Source organism: Oncorhynchus mykiss, chromosome 13, assembly GCF_013265735.2.
Source record: "Oncorhynchus mykiss isolate Arlee chromosome 13, USDA_OmykA_1.1, whole genome shotgun sequence".
Classification (NCBI taxonomy): Eukaryota; Metazoa; Chordata; class Actinopteri; order Salmoniformes; family Salmonidae; genus Oncorhynchus; species Oncorhynchus mykiss.
Genome location: NC_048577.1, coordinates 57,613,712 through 57,635,293, shown reverse-complemented (window position 1 = coordinate 57,635,293; position 21,582 = coordinate 57,613,712). Strand labels below are relative to the sequence as shown.

The window sequence follows — 21,582 nt, the reverse complement described above, 5'->3', positions numbered from 1 at the left end:
CAGTAGTGAACATGTAAATCACATTAATTTGGTTACTCTCGTTTCGCTTTGTTGTAGAAACCTTTTGGGAGCACATTTTGTGCTTATATGGACATAAAGTTGAAGTGTACTTTACTCCTCCAGAACTTGAATGTCAAAAGCAACCACCCCATCGAAAGAGAATCCTAGGTAAAAAGTGACGTTTTCATTGGCATTTGGTAACGAGGCAGAATACAAGGGGATGACTCTGATCTTGCTTCCCTTGGTAGTGCCTCGCACAAAGAGCTGCTCGTTTTCCGTCCATCCTTCAACACGTTTCAGCATTTGCACCACCTCAGGGGTTGTCCACACCTCTCCACCTCTCCACTTGAGCCTTCTCTCTGTGAGAGTTCCCTTTATCTGCTTTTCGATTGCACTTCGATGAACAATCTTGTACAGACCCCTTGCCTTTCCAAAAAAGAAGTGAGTCACTATTCTCCCTTTCCGTGGTTTTGTTTTGAGCATACATAGTCTTTGAAGGTCGTCAATTGCTGAGATTAAGACCTTTTCATATTTTGCAGAGCTAGCTTCCTTCCAACGGTTGTCATTTGGATCCTCTGGCCAGAATAAGATTGAAAGCAAAAAGAAGGCACTTGCTGACCTGCTGCCTTCCCTGTAAAATCTCATGCTCAGATCTTGAAGTTTCGTAAGCGCAACCAGCTTTGAAGAACCAGGTAAAACACAAGCAAGAGCTATTTGAGAGAAAATGAAGTTGATCAGTTCTGTTTGGTCAAGGTCATTCCTTTGGGGGTTCTCTGGATACATGGCAATTATCTCCTCTAGCTTTTTGCCACATCTCTCATTCTTCTGATCAGAGAGCAGGGAGAGTATGGTTGTGACATTACCACCACCCAGCTGGTAAATGTTCATTTTTCTTTTGAGTGGAGAGACCATTCCAGTGTCACTGCAGTCAGACACTGGACTGTCTAAATGTGAAACAACATTACAGAAAAATCCAGCATAAACAGCACTTTACCTTGTAAGCCATTTTCTTGGATTGCTCACTTGTTCAGGTTCTCTTGTGTCAAGCTCCTCTTCTTCCTCACTTATATGTGTACAATAGTAACTGAGATCTTCAGAAATGCACTCAAGAGCAATGTAAATACTCTTCTGCATTCCTTTTAACTGACCATGGAACTTCATCCAGGGTTTTTTGACAGCGTCTGGTATGTTGTCACTGAGTAAATACCTCATTAGTTCAGACTTTCCTTCTTTGGTTGAGAAAACATTCACTGATGATATGAGTTGAAGTAGCCGACATCCAACGTCTACTTCCCCAAAGTAGGAGCTGTTGAGACTGACTGTCTCTGATTTTGGAGCTTTTTCAGAGGCACGGAAGGCAGCAATTCCTTTCAGAGCTGTACCGATGGCTTCAGAGACCTCTTCGGGCCTTAGTTCAGCTTTCTCCAGAGCATCATGCTGTTCATAAAACCATTTCTTGTACACCTGCCCCTCCGTATCAAGGATGAAAGTGTCATGTGGCAGCTGTGCTTTTGCTTCCTCCGCCCAGTGCTGGGCTTCAATGAATAATTTGTTTGTGTAAAGCAGTCGTGCAAGCTGCTGGGCTACAAATGCATTCTTTCCAAAGTAAGTGTAGGCTACTTCTAAAAGTTTAATTGCTTTTTGAAGGCCATCCTTCTCTGTACAGACATGCTCAATTAAAGGAGAGAAAGAACTGTCGTCGGGATCTCCTCTGCTTATTTTGTTTCGTCTGATGAGCAGATCTCGGATAAACTTTAAAAATTCATCCCTACCAAACCTATGATCCATCAGCACCTTATCTAAGAGAAGAGCCTTTGCGATACAGCTTTGAGGCTGAATGGCAGACAGCTGTTTCAGAATTTCCTTTGCTACAAGAGGATGGATTCTAATAGATGAGATTTGTGTTGTACTTTCTCTTAGGTGTATGAAAACAAGTTTAGCTTGTTCACTTAGAGAATTCACAAATGTATGGTAACGGAAACGATCCATTTGAATACCTAAGCCCAGGGAGGCCTCACAATGTGACACAGATATGCTGGAGTTCGCAACATAACAGTTCAGCAAGGCCACAAATCTGATAAGGCGAGTGGTGAGAGATGAGTGGTCAATATCCTCCAGTAGGTTCTTCACAAAGTCCTCAATGTAACTCTTTTGGTATTCCTCACTCATGAGTACAAAAGCAAGAATGGACTCTGGTTCAAAAATCAGTTCCTGACGTTTCTTTTTGAACAGAATCTTCTCCTGGCTAGACAGCTTGTGTGTCACTGCTACTGTCTGGGAAGGCATTGTTCTGCTCATCTTTTCTGGGTTGTGGCATCTTTTGCAGACAAGAAGGATGAAACATAATACAGAAGAATTGATCTTCATGGTTGTAATTCCGTTATGTAATTCATGTCTGAACTCATCTATATACTCTGCATTACAGTCATCCAGCAGCAAGAGCACCGGGAGACAACGGTTTTTGTCTTTCTCTTCATATTCTCGCAGGCGTACTGAATGCTGACATACAGTTTGAATTAGGTATGATTGCTTAACCACTGCACACCGGAGTTTGGTTCGACAGTTCCAGAGGATCTGATGTGCGACTGTGCTTCCACCACTGCCAGGTTGGTGACATATGTTGACACTCTGAATGGACCTTTTTGTTGTATCATCCTGTAAAATGGCCTCTAAAATCTTGGTTGTTTCTTTGTATGCGTCTCTCTGAATGACCTCTTCACACTTCACTTTTTCTGCAAGCCACAAGTGCATCCAGCTGATTTTCCCTCCTTGATATAAATACTTCTCAATGTTACTAACTTGGTCATTGTCCATTACATCCAAGTTTGTTTCTTCACACTGATCAGTACTGACTATGTCCAGAGAAAGCATTGTGTCTTCATCTATAGGCTTCAGGAAGCACAGACCTTTGTTGAACACAGGTAAGCGTCGACTCAGTTGTTTATTGGAAAGCTGAATGCTTTGAATTGTAGCATCTACAAGACTCATTGGCATGCCAACAATACTAATTTGTTCCAGTGATTCCAAATCACAAGACGCTTGAGCGAGACTTGACCACTTGTTGTAGTTCTCTTTGGACTCTGAAATGATGGCCAAATCCTCATGGCCATTCATTTCTGCATAGAATTCATGAAATGTATCAACAAGTGGCTGTTCGACCTGAGACATGAGCAAGAAAAGCACCACAAATGAACCTTCAGGAAGGATTTCATTGCAGATGACAGAGACAGTCCTTTTCAGTTGTTTTTTCTTTGTTCTGATCCAGGTTTTTTCATCACAAGGATCTTCTCCACCAAGGTAATGATTCCGCCCATTGCAGAATATCCAGCTTGTCCGATCAAATAGCTGTAAGCTCTTCTTGAAGTCAGTGGTGCTTAGACCAGGATCAATAGCAAAGTCATGCAAAAAGTGGAGGTTAGCAGCATGGTGCTCACGATATTGTCCACAAAGTCCAGATGTTTTGGAGTCTGGATCGAAGTCAAAAACACAGAATATTTTCATGTGCACTAAGAAGTTGATAGTCTTCAGATGTTCTTCTTGAAACTTATTTGTCACAATGATGAATGACAAGGTGTCATCCATGTACTTTTTTCCACAGGTCAAGAGAATTGACAATTTTCTCCCAAGATCCTCCCTAGTGTCTGCAGCTGTTTGACTGGTAGAAGACTCTGCCTCTTCCCTCTGTAGATCTTTCTCTTTCAGTCCTTGAATGAAACGAACTAAGTCTTCACCAGGTATGCGGGGTGTATTGGCCCCTACTCTGTGGTATGGTGCTTTCTCTTCATAGATTACTTTGTTAGTTTTCTCGCTGAACTTTGGAATAGTAACACTGTAGAGTTGGTCTTTCACCACTCTTGCCTTTGGGACAACATCAAATTCAATGATCCAGTTTCCTCCACTGCTCCCCTTGTCAATTACCTCAATAAACTTTGGATTCCTTATGCATTTCCTGGCATCAGAATGGTGGTTTAAATCCTTAAAGCAGTTTTCAATGTAGTCCAATGCATCCACAAAGTCACTTTGGTTTTCAACTGGTATTCCGATGATTTCACCATGCTTGTAGCTGCCTTTAATCTTATCCATGACCCCAAAGTGTATTGTGCCATTGGTCCGCATGTTCATGCACCCACAAGCAAATCTGATTACCTCACTTGCGACTTTGACTCTAAGCTTCAGTGGTTCTAATTTGTGGGCAATTTCCAGTGATTTGTATTCATGGCATGGAACAATCATGTTTTCAGTTCCAGTCTCTGGTGGAAGCACTCTGTGCTTGACATATCGGAAGTCTTTGTCATGTTCATCAAATGCACGGAAGTTACTTAGAGAACAAGATGAGCCATCTGTTTGTTCATTTTCACTTGTGGAATTGGGTCCCCTTTCACTTGTTTCACTGGTCCTCTCAACGTTGTGTTCTGACTCTTGTGTGAACACAGCACTGGAACCAACATTTCTGGTATCTCTCTGTGCTACTGCCTGCTTTTAGATTCTGTGTTCTTGGCTTTAATAAATCAATTTGACCACCTTTCATTTCAATTGTGTCACGCAGATATTCTTTTTGCAGCTTTATTAGTGCAGGTCCTGTAACCTCCTCTTCGTACAGTTTCAGAATGTACTTCTCTTTCACTCCAATGGATTTTAACCAGGAGCTCACATGGGATTCTGTCCATTCGCCACATGTCAATCTAGAAATGTGGTGGCTTTGGACATGGAATTTGGGAAAAAAATGAAAGACATTTTTCTATAAATGTCTAAACACCTCCCTCTGCAACTGGATCCTGGACTTCCCGGCCCGCCCCCAGGTGGTGAGGGTAGGTAGCAACACATCTGCCATGCTGATCCTCAACACTGGAGCTCCCAGGGGTGCATGCTCAGTCCCCACCTGTACTCCCTGTTCACCCATGACTGCATGGCGAGGCACGACTCCAACACCATCATTAAGTTTGCAGACGACACAACAGCCTGATCACCGACAACGACGAAGCAGCCTGTAGGGAGGAAGTCAGAGACCTGGCCAGGTGGTGCCAGAATAACAACCTCTCCCTCAATGTAACAAACCCCTCTATTACACTACTGCTACTCTCTGTTCATCATATATGCATAGTCACTTTAACCATATCTACATGTACATACTACCTCAATCAGCCTGACTAACCGCTGTCTGCATGTAGCCTCACTACTTTTATAGCCTCGCTACTGTATATAGCCTGTCTTTTTACTGTTGTTTTATTTCTTTACCTACCTATTGTTCACCTAAAATATTTTTTGCACTATTGGTTAGAGCCTGTAAGTAAGCATTTCACTGTAAGGTTGTATTCAGCGGACGTGACAAATAAACTTTGATTTTATTTGATTTAAATGTGATTGGGCACATCTTCCCATTCTAAATCAACTAATATGTCAGCTTGATGACTTTAAATGTTTTACCATTATGATAACATTATACCTCCAGTAGGAGTAGTAACACCAATGACGGTAACACCAATGACACATTTTAGGTAATTGAGGATTTTCTTAAATGGAGGCCAGAGATGCTCAAATCTAAGGTCATTAACTTAATAATTTACTAAAGTGATATGATTAATGAGAAACACCAATGACACTTTTTATTCAGACACACTAAATAATTCTCAAATGTATGACATGTTAAAAGGGTGTTATTAGCTAATAATTTTCCTAGGACATTGGATCGTTGGAAATTTGTATTTTGGTCTTGGAGTCTAAATTGGAGATGTTTGGTTCCAACCCTTGAATGAGTAGGTGTTCTAAAACTTTTGACCGGTAGTGTACAGTACCAGTCAAAAGTTTGGACACAACTACTGATTCAAGGGTTTTCTTTATTTGTACTGTTTCCTACATTGTAGAATAATAGTGAAGATGTCTAAACTATGAAATAACACATATGGAATCATGTAGTAACCAAAAAAAGTGTTAACAAATCAAAATGTATTTTATATTTGAGATTCTTCAAAGTAGCCACCCTTTCCCTTGATGACAGCTTTGCACACTCTTGGCATTCTCTCAACCAGCTTTATGAGGTAGTGCATTTCAATTAACAGGTGTGCCTTGTTAAAAGTTAATTTGTGGAAATTCTTTCCCTTAATGCATTTGAGCCAATCAGTTGTGTTGTAACAAGGTAGGGGTGGTATACAGAAGATAGCCCTATTTGGTAAAAGACCAAGTCCATATTATGGCAAGAACAGCTAAAATAAGCAAAGAGAAACGGCAGTCCATCATTACATTAAGACATGAAGATCAGTCAATACGGAACATTTCAAGAACTTTGAAAGTTTCTTCAAGTGCAGTCGCAAAAACCATCAAGCGCTATGATGAAACTGGCTCTCATGAGGACCGCCACAGGAAAAGAAGACCCAGAGTTACCTCTGCTCCAGAGGATAAGTTCATTAGAATTAGCTGTACCTCAGATTGCAGCCCAAATAAATGCTTCACAGAGTTCAAGTAACAGACACATCTTAACATCAACTGTCAGAGGAGGCGTGAATCAGGTCTTCATGGTCGAATTTCTGCAAAGAAACCTCTACTAAAGGACATCAATAATAAGAAGAGACTTGCTTGGACCAAGAAACACAGGTAATGGACATTAGACCGGTAGAAATCTGTCCTTTGGTCTGATGAGTCCAAATATGAGATTTTTGGTTCCAACCACTGTGTCTTTGTGAGACGCAGAGTAGGTGAACAGATGATCTCAGCATGTGTGGTTCCCACCATGAAGCATGGAAGAGGGGGTGTGATGGTGCTTTGCTGGTGACACTGTCTGTGATTTATTTAGAATTAAAGGCACACTTAACCAGCATGATCACCACATCATTGTGCAGCGATACGCCATCCATCTGGTTTGCGCTTAGTAGGACTATCATTTGTTTTTCAACAGGACAATGACCCAAAACACACCTCCAGGCTGTGTAAGGGCTATTTGACCAAGAAGGAGAGTGATGGTTTGCTGCATCAGATGACCTGGCCTGCACAACTACCTGACCTCAACCCAATTGAGATGGTTTAGGACCGCAGAGTGAAGGAAAACCAGCCAACAATTGCTCAGCATATGTGGGAACTCCTTCAAGACTGTTGGAAAAGCATTCCTCATGAAGCTGGTTGAGAGAATCCCAAGAGTGTGCAAAGCTGTCATCAAGGCAACGGGTGGCTACTTTGCAGAATCTCAAATATAGAATATATTTTGATTTGTTTTATAGTTTTGATGTCTTTCAGGATGTTGTGTATCCCTGGACATAATCAGAATTCATGTAAACATTACAGTTTAGAAAATATAGCTTGTCAAAAAAAGTGGTCTCTTTGCACAAGTTACCTGGGGTATGGATAAATTGAGCATTGAGCCGCCTTGGGGTAAGACGGTATACATCTACAAAATGCTGTACTGTATGAAATATTATCACCACCTTTGAAAAATGCACTTGCATCTTGAGTTCATATGTATAACAAATGACAAAAATACTATTCATATTACTAACAACATGTTTCATCATTTGTATGGGTTATGTTGAGGCATTGGCTCAACTTGCCCCTGGCCAAATGGCACAATTTACTCCAAAGCAACCATTTTGACTATAATAGCCCACACAGTTACAAGGATGCACTTTCATGTTAGGTTTACGACCTCAGATTGATGCTTAAAGATGTATAAACTGATGTATAAAACTGTCTTAAAACGATATACTTTGAATTAGATACAAGCGTCATGAAGCCTCTAACACATTAAATTAATTCGACTTTTTGAAAATCTGTTTTTGGACCTAACTTGCTTACCACTTTTTCCATGTGGTATCTTCCTTCACAGACTCCGTGAAATTATGACGAGATATATGCACATGGTTTCCCAGAAAAAAAGGGTGGCTCAACTAAAACTTTGGAACAACTTAGCCCACTCTCGCCACCAACCATGGGCATGAGGCCCTCTATCCTGTCTCCTGGAGGCCGCTACTGAAGCTCTCTTCTATAGGTGTGGACATTACACCCTTTTACTTTCCTCCTGCTCTGCTAGTAGAAAAACTAATTAAATTACCACCTGGTGATGTCACCAGTCAGACCAAAACTCCATCCCACCAAAACAGGCTGAAATTTCAGGCGTTCTTTTAAAACAGCTCTTACACTAAAAGGACATTATCATAGTTTTCACAGTTTCACAATATTATTCCAACCTCATAGTGTGGGAATATATATAAAAGACAAAAATCACAGTTTTGGCTGCACTGGGCCTTTAAGGTGTGAGTGGAAGACAATATTCATGCAATATCTGAGCCTTGATGTATATCATTTTAGCCAGTTTTTCCACAGCCATTGCAAAGTCATAGCAACAGAACTCACCCTTACATGTTAATATGATTTATTATAATATTTAAGGCTTGATTCTTTAGACCAGGGGTATTCATCCTGGGGTCTGGCAAAAATATATATTTTTTAATTTATTTCAATGTTTTTATGGATATCGCTAGCAACAACAGAATAAACACATTTTAAATTACATACATGTGGTAAACCGTTGTTTAACCAGCTAAAAAGCTGCTATTAGTGAAAATGTGTTTGGAGTCATTTTTCTTGCTAATAGGCTATGTTAGAGTTTACACTTCCTCTTACAATTATAACGTGGGGATGTCAAAATAATGAAAAACCATCCACTGAATCTATATACTTTAAAATGTTGATTAGGCTACTTCTCATTCCCATTATCAAATCAAATTGAATTTGTCAAATGCGCCGAATAAAGCAGGACACCTGAGTTTTCGAAACAAATGTTTCAAATCTCCACATTTCACATGATATCAAGGGAGATGCTAACATGCGCTCGCACAAACTGACTCACACACAACCACACAAACTAAAGGTCACTGTAGACCTTACAGTGAAATGCTTACATTCATCTGAAAACATCAAAATGTTTTTTTGTTCACATATGATGGGGGTCCCTGGGTTGTCCGTTTGCCTGGGTGGGGGTCCCTGGCCGAGAAAAGGTTGAAGACCCCTGCCTTAGACTATTCTATATTCAAAGACGATATGTGTAGGACTATTCTTTCTGTATCAATATCTTTCTTACAACAGTTGATAGTAACTGGATCCTGAACCTTTCCCAGTCCAGAGTCTGTGGTGTACTTCATGTTGAATGGTAAAATGTGTGATGACCGCTCTAATAATGAAGGGTGTGACCTGTACAACTGAGAAGATGACTCATTCCTGTTTTAGATAATAGCCTATTCTGTATGAACTGGAGATTCAGCTTTTTAATAATAATAAAACAATATGAATTGATTAGATAAGTAAATCATAAATACATCATGTAATAAACCATGTCAAGTGTTATGATCGTGTTTAGCCATGTTCTTCTGGACGATACAGTAAGGTGTGTTGTACAGACAATATACAGTATACATTTCACACTTTCACAGTGCAATATAGGAAATAATATGGTTGACAATATTAGGATAAATTAAGATGTGTCCACCACACACACATTAGTTATTAAGTACCCATAGTAAACGTTGGTTCCAAGATAAGGTGTTACATCTGAGTGTTCACAAACTGTTCATTTTTCACATGGAGTAGTCAACAGTACTCCATGCACACTTAGTAGATATCTGTTGTCGTGTCTCTGGCTATGGAATTAAATGCTATTTTATCAAATCAATTCTCTGTAATTATTATTACCTGATTAAACTAATCATGTCAATTTAATTAACTAGGAAGTCGGGGGAACACAGAATAATTAGTTTATATAGAGCTACTATCTCCCCAAAACACTCTTAAAGATCTGATGATCTTTTATATCAATAGCAGTCAATTATTAATCGTCACCTTATTCAGTCTCATCTGAACATCGTCAAATTCTTGGTTATCGTCAAGTTGAATCAGCAATACAAAAAATTGGCTTAATTATTTATTTACTTAATACCAAAATAATCACACAGAATTACATATACACAGGATGGATTATACATTGATTACTAATCATGTCATAAAAGAAAACGTCCCTAGCGGAAGAAACCGATATGACGGCTGGTTACACAAAGAAAGGGTGTTAGGGTTGGAATGAAAGAGCGGGAAGACTGGGGAACAAAATGACTGGGTCTCTATTGCACCTTGTGAATCTGTGCTATCGTAAATACAGAATCTTATGCATCCTAATAACCGCCCTTTCGGAAAAGGAAAATGTTAGACGAAATATTTACACTGAGCTGCGCTTCGATAGATGGGTCGAAGATGGAAGGCTGGTTTTCCCAGTAGAGATCGCCCTTGTCCTTTGAAGAATATTTCTGGTCGTAGTAACCCTGTCGTCGTGTGGTAGAGCAGATATGTTGTATTACCCTGTTGTTCTGAAGAGATTGTCTCCTTTCCTAGGACACGAACGTTTACAGCTGCAGCTGATAACTTGACTTCTAGGATGTACAACTTCTTCTTTAGTGAATAAGAGTTCAAAGTTCATTCCATTTTGTCATAATCAGCTCGTCATGATCTACACCCAGAAAGGGCTACGTCATGATACTGTACATGAGGTTTTAGTGTACTGTATATAAAAAGCTAGCTAAGCGACATGGAAAGGCTACTTTTAAACATTATGTTCCTTTAATTGATGATAAGGTTCAATGATAACAAATCAAGGTACTGTGCATTGAATACATACATGAACCTACACACACATTTACATTACAAAAACAAAACTGCTTGTAATATATGGACAGTAAAGAATTACTATACATACAACAACAGTATTCATTATATATTTGCACTTTATTCAAACAGGGACTTATTTAAAACCCTCTGTTTTTACAAATGACTTCTTAGTCATCTCAAAATATCACTGTTTCAAAACATTTACTAGCTCTTGTTTAATGTACTGATTATACAATACAAGAGTAAGGTATTGTTCATATAGTGTCTTAACTACAACACCATTTCAGTGCATAATAAACAGTGCCTCACTTGGCTCATTGGTACAACAGAATACATAACTCAGATACACGTAAGAGCCGCGCCACTTACTGACTGGCAACATCTCGTGGCAAGGTCACGCAATATCACGTGTCTAAAGACCTACTCATTAACACATTTAGGGAAATCCATTCCAAGAAAAAGGGGGGCATTACCAGAGACAACATTGTGGGCAACGCCATGTTTGCTTAACTGCCCTTTGCAGCATTCAATGACGGTGGCTGAGGGAGTCAGTCAGTTCGTCCAGCTCCCAATAGTCAGAATAATAATCCACGATGATGAGGTAGTTGGTTTTGCTGAAAGTGAGTCCATTCAGACCTTGTACCATGGGAGGGGAGGGATTTGTTGGGGATGAATGTCTCCATTTGCTGTCACTTCTGAATGGAGTTGCAGGTGACACATTTGCTGTCTCTTCTGAATGGAGTTGCAGGTGATACATTTGCTGTCTCTTCTGAATGGAGTTGCAGGTGACACATTTGCTGTCACTTCTGAATGGAGTTGCAGGTGACACATTTGCTGTCACTTCTGAATGGAGTTGCAGGTGACACATTTGCTGTCACTTCTGAATGGAGTTGCAGGTGACACATTTGCTGTCACTTCTGAATGGAGTTGCAGGTGACACATTTGCTGTCTCTTCTGAATGGAGTTGCAGGTGACACATTTGCTGTCTCTTCTGAATGGAGTTGCAGGTGACACATTTGCTGTCTCTTCTGAATGGAGTTGCAGGTGACACATTTGCTGTCTCTTCTGAATGGAGTTGCAGGTGACACATTTGCTGTCTCTTCTGAATGGAGTTGCAGGTGACACATTTGCTGTCTCTTCTGAATGGAGTTGCAGGTGACACATTTGCTGTCTCTTCTGAATGGAGTTGCAGGTGACACATTTGCTGTCTCTTCTGAATGGAGTTGCAGGTGACACATTTGCTGTCTCTTCTGAATGGAGTTGCAGATGACACATTTGCTGTCTCTTCTGAATGGAGTTGCAGGTGACACATTTGCTGATGAAGAGCTTTACATCCTCCGTAATCCATGGCCAGAAAACAGAATATGGTGTAATTGCAGACCGCAATTCATGGCGTTTCGTGATATAGGTGTACACTGATATCAGGAAACTCCCATTGACACCTGCCATTCTGGTGTCATGAGACTGATGGTTTCTTGACACAGATGATTTGTTTACATACCAGGTCAACAACTGTTGTTCCCGAAGCAAAAGAAACATACGCTCCTCTTTGTGTGTCCAGAAATCTCTCAGTGTGACTCACAGCCTATTTGGTTCTGAACTTCCGGACCAGCCTTTGTTGATTTGAGCATGACTCGTGTCTTAGTTAAGATGTTCACATCACTGTGTGATCCACCTGTTCCAGGTCAGTTGTGGCCAGGGCCAAAGCGTAGACTGGCTGGTGTTTGTGTTTGACTGTGCTCTGGGGTTGATTGAGCAGTTCTGGACAGGAAGTCAGTTTGTAGTTCTTTGCCTTGTTTGTGTTGCACATGGAGCTGGTATCTTTGTAACCTAAGCAACATTTTCTGCAGTCGCTTGGGTGCTGTGAGTAGGAATTTCTTGAAGACTGTCATGAGCGGCTTGTGTAGTCACTTTGTGACGAACTATCTGCCAAGCAGATACTGATCAAACTTGTCACATGCAAAAACATTGGCGAGACAGTCTTTCTCAATCTGTGCATATCAATGTTCTCGAGGCAAATGCATTCAGGTTTTCCTTTCTCAAGGCCTGTCTCACTGGCATCACACTGCAGTGTGACTTTAACTGTTTAATAGTCCCAACTGCTGCGCCATGCTGTGGTAGCCATGTCCATTCAATGTCCTTGTCAATCAGTGGTCTAAGCGACTCCCACACATCAGATAGGTGGGGCATGAATTTTGAAGATAGTTCACAAACAAAAGCTGAAGAACAAACCCACATCCAGGTACTTCTTTGTAGGTGCTGGAGTTATAGGAGGCCCTCTGTGGTGAGAAGATGACCCATGCTACAGCACACTAGGTAGCTTTATCCTGAGTTTGTGTTCAACTTCAGATGGATATCTCTGGCTCTCTGCAGGAGAGCTGTGTGGTTTCTGTTGGGATCTGCAGTCGCTTGTTCTCACTTCTTCTCATTTGTGCCGCCACATCCATAGGGTAGAATATCCTCTACGATGACACTCAATCCTTTTAGTCCCTGTAGTGCTTCACGCTGCCTGCGCTGGTATTCTCCAGCTGCTGGCTTGATTCCAAAATGCATTCACAGCCATCTATACCTGCTTATCGGTGTCCAAAAAGTTGTTAGATAGCTGCCCGCTTCATCAAGTTTGACTTGCCAATGGATATCTTTGGTGTTGAGTACTGAGAATACTTTGGATATCTCTGGTATAATCTCTTCTATGGTGGGCATCTGGTAGTGCAATCTCAGTAAGGTTGAAGTTTGTCTGGCTTTTCAATGACGACCATGTTGCTGATCCACATTGTTAGCTCTTTTGTGATGATTTTGTCATTAAATGTTTGGCCTTTGTAATATTTTCTTCCAGTGGAATATGTATCCGTCTTGGTAGCTGCTGCATAGGCAAGGCTGCTGCATTCACTTCTGTTGTTTGGTCATCTGACCCATTGTATTCCTCTACTAGATTGAGTTGAGGTTTGCTTGTTTACAAACTCTGGCAAAATGGTTTTGTTTGCAGCATGCTTTACAGGTGACACAGAATGCTGGGCATTTGGCTTTGGCATGTACTGAACTACAGTAATGACTGGGTGAGTCTTTTGTCTGTCTATTTTTATAAGTTTGGCCTTTTGATTCTGAACATCGCTCCTGGGAGGTACAGTATAATTTATTTTACAGTCTTTGGTTTACCTCCTCCCATTTTCTTGATTTGCATTGGTGCTTGTTCACTTGAACGACATGTCAATGGCTTTGTTCAGTGTGAGCTTTGGTTCTCTGAGTATGCATGCTTGTACACCAAGATTCTTAGTGACAATGACAAGCCTGTCATGGATTAGATCCCTTCGTAATGCGCCAACAACCACGTGTCTGCTAGCTCCCTACGATTTGCAATGTACTGCTTTACTGTTTCACATTGACTTTGTTGACAAGCATTGTACACGTACCTCTCGTAGATTATGTTTCTGGATGGTTCAAATTGTTTTTGTAGCGCCTCAATCATTTTTTACAAGTCCGTTCTCTGCTTCAGGCATATTCAGATGCCGCTGTAACAGGTGGCATTCCTTTCCCATCACTGTTAGCAGAGTTGTTATGCAGACCCTTTCTTCCTTTTTTTCCAGACAGGTAGTTTTACCATTGTGCTCGATAAGAATGTCCAGTTATCATATATCGCTCTTCATGTCCTTGGGCTCTGATACAGGAATTGCCAGGTAAGCCATTTGTTTCTTCTTGTTGGCTAGTTTGTGGGCAAGGCCCTTCATAGAATGCTTTTCTCCGTTGAGGACATATCTTTTTGGTTCTGACTTTTGACATCATGTTTTATGTACTTATTATACAATACAAGAGCAAGGTATGGTTCATATAAGTGTCTTTACTTCAGCATCATCAGGATTGCATGCATACAACTCCATGCAGTGCGTAGGAAACAGTTCCTCACTTGGCTCACTGCTACAATAGAATACCAAACTCAGATTAAACAGCAGTGTCATCTGTTGACTGGCAATATCTCGTAACAGCTCTTAGATAATGTAGTAGGCGATCACATTGGGAGCTTATTTTGCATTAATGCTTGTGGTTTGTAGCATTAATCCTTAGACCTGTTAGATTAGTCCAAAACTTGAATGTCAAAAGCAAGCACCCCGTCAAAAGAAAAGCCTAGGTAGAAAGTGACATTTTCGTTTGCATTTGGTAGAGAGGCTGAATACCGTGGAATGACCCTGATCTTGCTCCCTTTGGTTGTACCCTGAACAAACAGGTGTCCATTTTCTGTCCATCCTTCAACACGTTTCAGCAATCGTACAACCTCGGGGGTTGTCCACACCTCACCTCCGAGCCACTTCATTCTTCTTTCACTGAGATTTCCTTTTATGTGCTTTTCAATCAGACCCTTGTGGACAATCTTGTATAGACCCCTTGCCTTTCCAAGAAAGAAGTGGGTCGCTATTCTACTCTTCCTTGGAGGAACATGTTGAATTTTGAGCTCATAAAGTCTCTGAAGGGCATCAATTGCTGACATTAGGACTTGGCTATGAGCTGGATTAGTGTTCTCTCTGCTTGGCTCCTCTGGCCAGAGCAGAAGTAAGAGAAGAAAGAGAGCACTAGCTGTTGACATGTTTTTTCCCTCTGTGTTAAATCTCATGCTGAGATCTTGGAGTTGTTGAGGTAAAAGTAACTTTGATGAGCCAGGTAAAGCACAAGCAAGAGCTATCTGACAAAATATGAAATTGACAAGTTCTGTCTGGTCAAGGTCATTCCTTTTGAGGTTTTCTGGATACATGCCAATTATTGCCTCCAGCTTTTTAGCAGATCTCTCTGTCTTCTGATCATAGAGTAATGACAGGATGGACGTGACGTTTCCTCCTCCTAGCTTGTAAATTTTCATTTGTCTTTGGAATGGGTTGGCTATTTCAGGATTAGTGGCTATTTCAGCATCAATGTTGTCAGGCATTGGGTTGCCTAGATCAGAAACATTACAAAAAAAGCCAGCATACACAGCACTCGTCCTTGTTAGCCATTTCCTTGGATTGTGTACTTGTTCAGGCTCTCTTGTGTCAAGTTCCTCTTCCTCGTCACTAATGTCTGTCTGAAAGTAACTGAGGTCTTCAGAAATGCACTCAAGAGCATGGTAAATACTCTTTTGCATTCCTTTCAACTGGCTGTGGAAATTCCGCCAAGGATTTGTAACTGCCTGTGGTATGTAGTCAGTCAGCAAATATTTCATCAACTCAGAATTTCCACCTTTGGTTGAAAAAACATCAACTGATGATATGAGTTGAAGCAGTCTACATCCAACATCCACCTCCCCATAGTAGGAGCTGTTCAGACTGACTGTCTTTTTTAAGGGTGTTTTTTCTGAGGCACGGAATGCAGAAATTCCTTTCAGAGCAGTGTCAATGATGTCAGTAACCTTTTCAGGCACTAATTCTTGCTTGTCAAGGGTGTCATGCATGTGATAAAACCACCGCTTGTACACCTGTCCTAATGTGTCAAGGACAAATGTATCATATGGCAGGATTTCTTTTGCCTCTTTAGCCCAACGTAGGGCTTCCTCAAATCTTGTGTTTGTGTAAAGCAGACGTGCAAGCTGCTGGGCAACAAATGGATCTTTTCCTAAAGATGTGTAAGCTGCTTTCAAAAGATCAACAGCTGTTTGAATGCCCCCTGTTTCAGTGCTGACATGTTCAATCAGAGGAGAGAATGAACTGTCTTTAGGATCTCCTCTGCTTTTTTTGTTACGTCTGATGAAGAGAACTTGGATGAACTTCCAAAATTCATCCTTGCCAAACCTATGGTTCATTAGTACTTTGTCCTGTAGTAGATCCATTGCGATCATGCTTTGAGGCAAGGTTGTAGAGAGTTGCTTCAGAATTTCCTTTGCCACCAGTGGATGAATTATCCGTATGGACGAGATGTGTAATGGACTTTCTCCTTTGAAAGGTGAAAGGTGTATGAAAACAAGTCTAGCTTGTTCGCTGAGACAGTCCAGAAATGCATGGTAACGGATTTTATCCATTTGCATATCTATGCCAAGGGAAGCCTCACAGTGTGACACAGATATGTAGGAGTCATGAATGTAACAGTTCAACAATGCTACAAATCTCATAAGCCGAGTGATAAGAGATGAATGATCAATTTTGTCCAGCAGATTTTTCACAAATCCCTCAATGTAGCTTGGTTTAAAGCCCTCACTCATCAGTACAAATGTGAGAATGAAGTCGGGTTTAAAGTCCAGCTTTAGTTTCTCCAGTTTCCTTGAGAAGAGAGTCTTCTCTCCATCTGTCAGTTTGTGTGTCACAGCGACGGTCTGAGACGGCAATGCTCGGCACATTCTCTCTGGATCATGAGACATTTTGCAGATGAGCAGGATAAAACATAGGACAGAGGAACTTATTTTTTTTGTTGCAATAGCGTTGCCTATTTCCCGCCTAAGGTCATCCAGATAATCTCCATTGCAATCTTCCAACAGCAACAGTACCGGTAGACAGCTGTTTTTGTCCTTTTCTTCATATTCCCGTAGACGCACTGCATGTTCACACACAGTTGTGAATTCTTTTGATTGTTTAACAACTGCACATCGCAATTTTGTCCTCCAACTCCAGAGGATCTGTCGTGCAACTGTACTCCCACCACTGCCAGGATGGTGACATATATTCACAGTCTCGATGGGTCTTTTGACTCGACTACCCTGTACAATGTTCTCCAGAATTTCATTTGTTTCTTTGTATGCGTCTCGCTTGATGACCTCCCCACATAGATTTTTGTCTGCAAGCCACAAATTCATCCAGTCTATCTTCCCACCTTGATAGAAATACTTTTCAATGGTGTTGATTTTGTCTCGGTCCATTATCTCCACCTTTGTGTTATCACACTGGTCAACACTGACTATGTCCAAAGAATTAATCTCATCCTCTTCAACTGGCTTTAAGAAGCACAAGCCTTTGTTGAAGACTGGTAAGCGCCTTGTGGGTCGACTAACTGTAGGCTGAATAGTTTGAATAGTGGCATCAACATGACTCAGTGGCATTTCAACAATACTGATCTCTTTGAGTGCAGCCATGCTACAAGATACCTGGGCAAGGCTTGACCACTTTTTGTAGTTCTCTTTGGACTCTGAAATGATAGCCAAATCCTCATGACCATTCATTTCTGCATAGAATTCATGGAATGTATCAACAATTGGCTGTTCGACCTGAGACATGAGCAAGAAAACCACCACAAATGACCCTTTAGGAAGGATGTCATTGCAGATGACGGACACTGCCCTTTTCAGTAGCTTTTTTTTGGTTTTCATCCAGGTTTTTTCATCACAAGGTTTCTCATCTCCAAGGTAATCGCTTCGCCCATTGCAGAAAATCCAGCTTGGTTTATCAAAGAGCTTCAAACGGTTTATGAAGTCAGTGGTCTTCACCCCACTATCATTAGCATAGTCATGCAGGAAATGAAGGTTTGTGGCATGGTGCTCTTTATATTTCTCACATAGACCCGATGTCTTAGAATCTGGGTCAAAGTCAAACACACAAAATATATTCATGTGAGTCAAGAAGTTGATGTTCTCAAGATGTTCTTGTTTAAGTTTGTTTGTCACGATGATGTAGAACAGTGAGTCATCCATGTACTTTTTTCCACATGTGAGGAGGATGGAGAGTTTTCTCTTCTGATCCTCTCTACAGTCAGAAGCTGTTTGGTTGTCTGAGAGTTCAGCCTCTTCTCTCTGTTGATCTTTGTCCCTCAGGTCTTGAATGAAATGAATTAGGCCATCCTCTGATATGCGGGGTGTGTTAGCCCCTACTCTGTGGTAGGTGGCTTTCTCCTCATAGATTACTTTGTTGGATTTTTCGCTGAACTTTGGAATAGTGACACTGTACAGTTTGTCTTTTACCATTTTTGCCTTGGGGACAACATCATATTCAATGATCCAGGTTGTTTCACTGGCCTCCTTGTCAATTACCTCAATGAACTTTGGGTTCCTTATGCATTTCCTGGCATCACACTGATGCGTTGATCCTCTGAAGCTCTTTTCAATGTAATCCAATGCATCCACAAATAAATCTTGGTTTTCAACTGGTATTCCTATGATTTCACCATGTTTGTAGATTCCTTTAACTTTATCCATAACCCCAAAGTGTATTGTGCCATTGGACCGCATATTCATGCATGCACATGCAAATCTGAGCACCTCACTTGCAACTTTGACCTTGAGTTTTTGTGGTTCCAATTTGTGGGCATTTTCCAGTGACTTGTATTCATGGCATGGAACAATAATGTCTTCAATTCCGGTCTCTGGTGGAAGTACTGTATTTTTTACATATCTGAATTCTTTTTCAATGTCATCAAATTTTCGAAAGTCACAAAGCGGCAAAGATGCCCCGCCCGATTTTGGTTCACATTCATTTGGTATGGAAACGGGTCTACTTTCACTTTTTTCACTGGATCTTGAAACTTTGTCTTTAGATTCTTGTGTGAACACAGCACTAGATTCAACATGGCTGGTATCTCTCTGTGTGCTACTGACGGCTTTTGTTTTTTGTGGTACTGGCTTCAAAAGTTCATCTCGTTTGTGCAGCATTAGTTGGATTTGGCCGCCTTTCATTTCAATTGTATCGCGTAGATACTTTTCCTGTAACTCAATTAGTGCAGGTCCTGTAACCTCCTCTTCGTACAGTTTCAGAATGTACTTCTCTTTCACTCCAATGGATTTTAACCAGGAGCTCACATGGGATTCTGTCCATTCGCCACATGGCAATTCGTTCCACTCTGTAAAAAATAATACTCACCCATATAAGACTTAATGTTCATGTTATATCAATATTTGCATCAGGGTTGGGGTGAATTCTATTTTCATTTTAGTCAGTTAAGGTAGTGAATTAAAATGAAATTAATACAAATAATAGTCAGAAAATAATTAATAATGATCTATTGAATGTGTAACTATTTGTAATTTTAAAGTGTTTTTCATGGTTGCAAAGAGAGGGACGCAAAAGCCATCTCAATTCATGAATGAACAACATAGCCGGTTTATATATTTACATTTAAACATTCATCAGATGATGGATAATAGCCATTCCTCTCTGATTACATTTCATGACTAGGCTTAAGAACTGTGACACATTACATTTTTTATTTTCTTATTCCAGGTCATTATAAAACTTTGGCCAATCATTTAAAATGGATGAAACTTGGAGCTAAACATATCTAGGCCATCTCTACTTGATGTATAGAATTGATCAGAAACAGAATCCAAATTTCACTGATAGATATTCATTCAATGTTTTGTAAAACTACACACAGTATAAAAGTATTTGACAGTTTGATGTATCTGACTTACCCATCTTATAGACACTGCATGTCAGTTCATTTTGGCATCTTTGAGAGAGGAAAATAAAAGGAAGGGTAATTGAGTCAAAAGTGAAAAATGAATTGTTGATCTCAATAATTTTGCACTTGGAAAATTATTTACAATGAAATCATTCAAGCCCTGTTTATACCTGGTGCTAACATGCATTGTGTGTCCTGATCTTGTCCACATTTAGATTTTTAGACAGGTGTAGATGATTAAAATAACTGTTTGTGATCAGCTCTTCATATCTTACTGGATGATCAAACCATTTAAATCATCATGATACCCCTGTCTAAAATCATTGACAGGTGGCATCTTTGACCTAAGGCATCATTATTTGTATTAACATAAAATAATCATTATTTTGACAAATTTATTTTAAATGATTTGCATATAGGGAGGGATCAAGAAATAAAGGCACACTGTAAACAAGGTGGATGGCTAATAAACATATATAATACCATGTGTAGAAACAAGAAACCTTGATCAGAAAGTGATTGGGTCACCTTGATAGGAACACAACAACCACATGTTAGCATAAGGTGTAAACGGGGATTCAGGTGGGTGCTTATCTACCCTCATACATGAACTTGATATTCAGCGCAGAATTGTTGTTCAAAGACAGGTTTGTCAGCTTTGACAATCACTTCAACCAGGAACCTCAGAACTTCCTCTTTAAAATTACATTTTCTATGTTTAACTTTCATTAGTTGGAAGTATATGAACTTAATTTAAAAGTTTGAAACACATGTAATTGCATGTGTTTCTCACTCTATAATTCCTGCAGGAGTTCAATGACTCTTCTCTACACACCTTTTATCATTCGCATAACAAAACATTAAGGAACGACAGTTAACGATTCAGTTAACGAGTCCAGATTCCAAAACATAAACAATTCAATTCCAGTTCTTGTTTCTATATTTTATATATAAATACCTTAAATTCTGTGCAATCGTAACAAAATGTTCACTAAAAGTTCAGGCAGATATCATTCTTAATAGCTGAATAAAGTTAAATAGTGAGTCATTAAAAATGTATTGGTTTTATACAGAGATTCTAGAGATGAAATGGCAATGTTTAATGGTAACGTCGTAGATTGTGATAATCTTATGCCCTTAGTAATTATACTCTTTTGAATCCACAACTAAACCTAAACACATTGCACTTTTAAAAGCCTTTATGATTATTATGGCATTCAATTAGCTTCTTACAAAATACAAATGTTCCACAATGTTTAAGTACATTTCCTTCTGCTCACCTTGAAACTGACGGCTGAAGTTGTATTCACCATATGAAGTGACTACTTGACAGTGGGGTTGCTTTTATTTTCCGGGCATAGCAACAGGGTGTGTCTTCTGCCAGGGCAGTCCACATAGACATGCACTCTGTCCTAATGCCCCCGCGCATTTGAATAAAGTCCATCCTTTTGAACTTTTAAAGAGTAAGTGTGATATTATGGGGCTGACAACGTATTGAATAATAATGAACGTAACTATCTTATCCTTGGTGCATACACATATTTAACGGTTTGATACATATTGTCATAAAGTATTTCTCTCCAATCAGATATGGTACTTAATGAGTTAATTATGTTGCAACAGCTAAATGTTGCAACACTGAAACTATGGGGGTTGTGCTGAACAGGA

The 21,582-nt window shown here is 40.1% G+C and overlaps 1 protein-coding gene across 1 annotated transcript; it reads right to left on the bottom strand.

Annotated features, from left to right (window-relative positions):
- Positions 1-9,888: 9,888 nt before the first annotated feature.
- LOC110486909 (sterile alpha motif domain-containing protein 9-like) lies at positions 9,889-21,333 on the bottom strand. The gene is made up of 3 exons (XM_021558772.2): positions 21,195-21,333; positions 19,925-19,962; positions 9,889-19,353 (listed from the first exon to the last, which is right to left on the bottom strand). The coding sequence occupies exons 2-3, from the start codon at positions 19,926-19,928 to the stop codon at positions 14,705-14,707; spliced, it is 4,653 nt and encodes a 1,550-aa protein (XP_021414447.2). The 5' UTR covers positions 19,929-19,962; positions 21,195-21,333; the 3' UTR covers positions 9,889-14,704.
- Between the last annotated feature and the right edge of the window lie 249 nt (positions 21,334-21,582).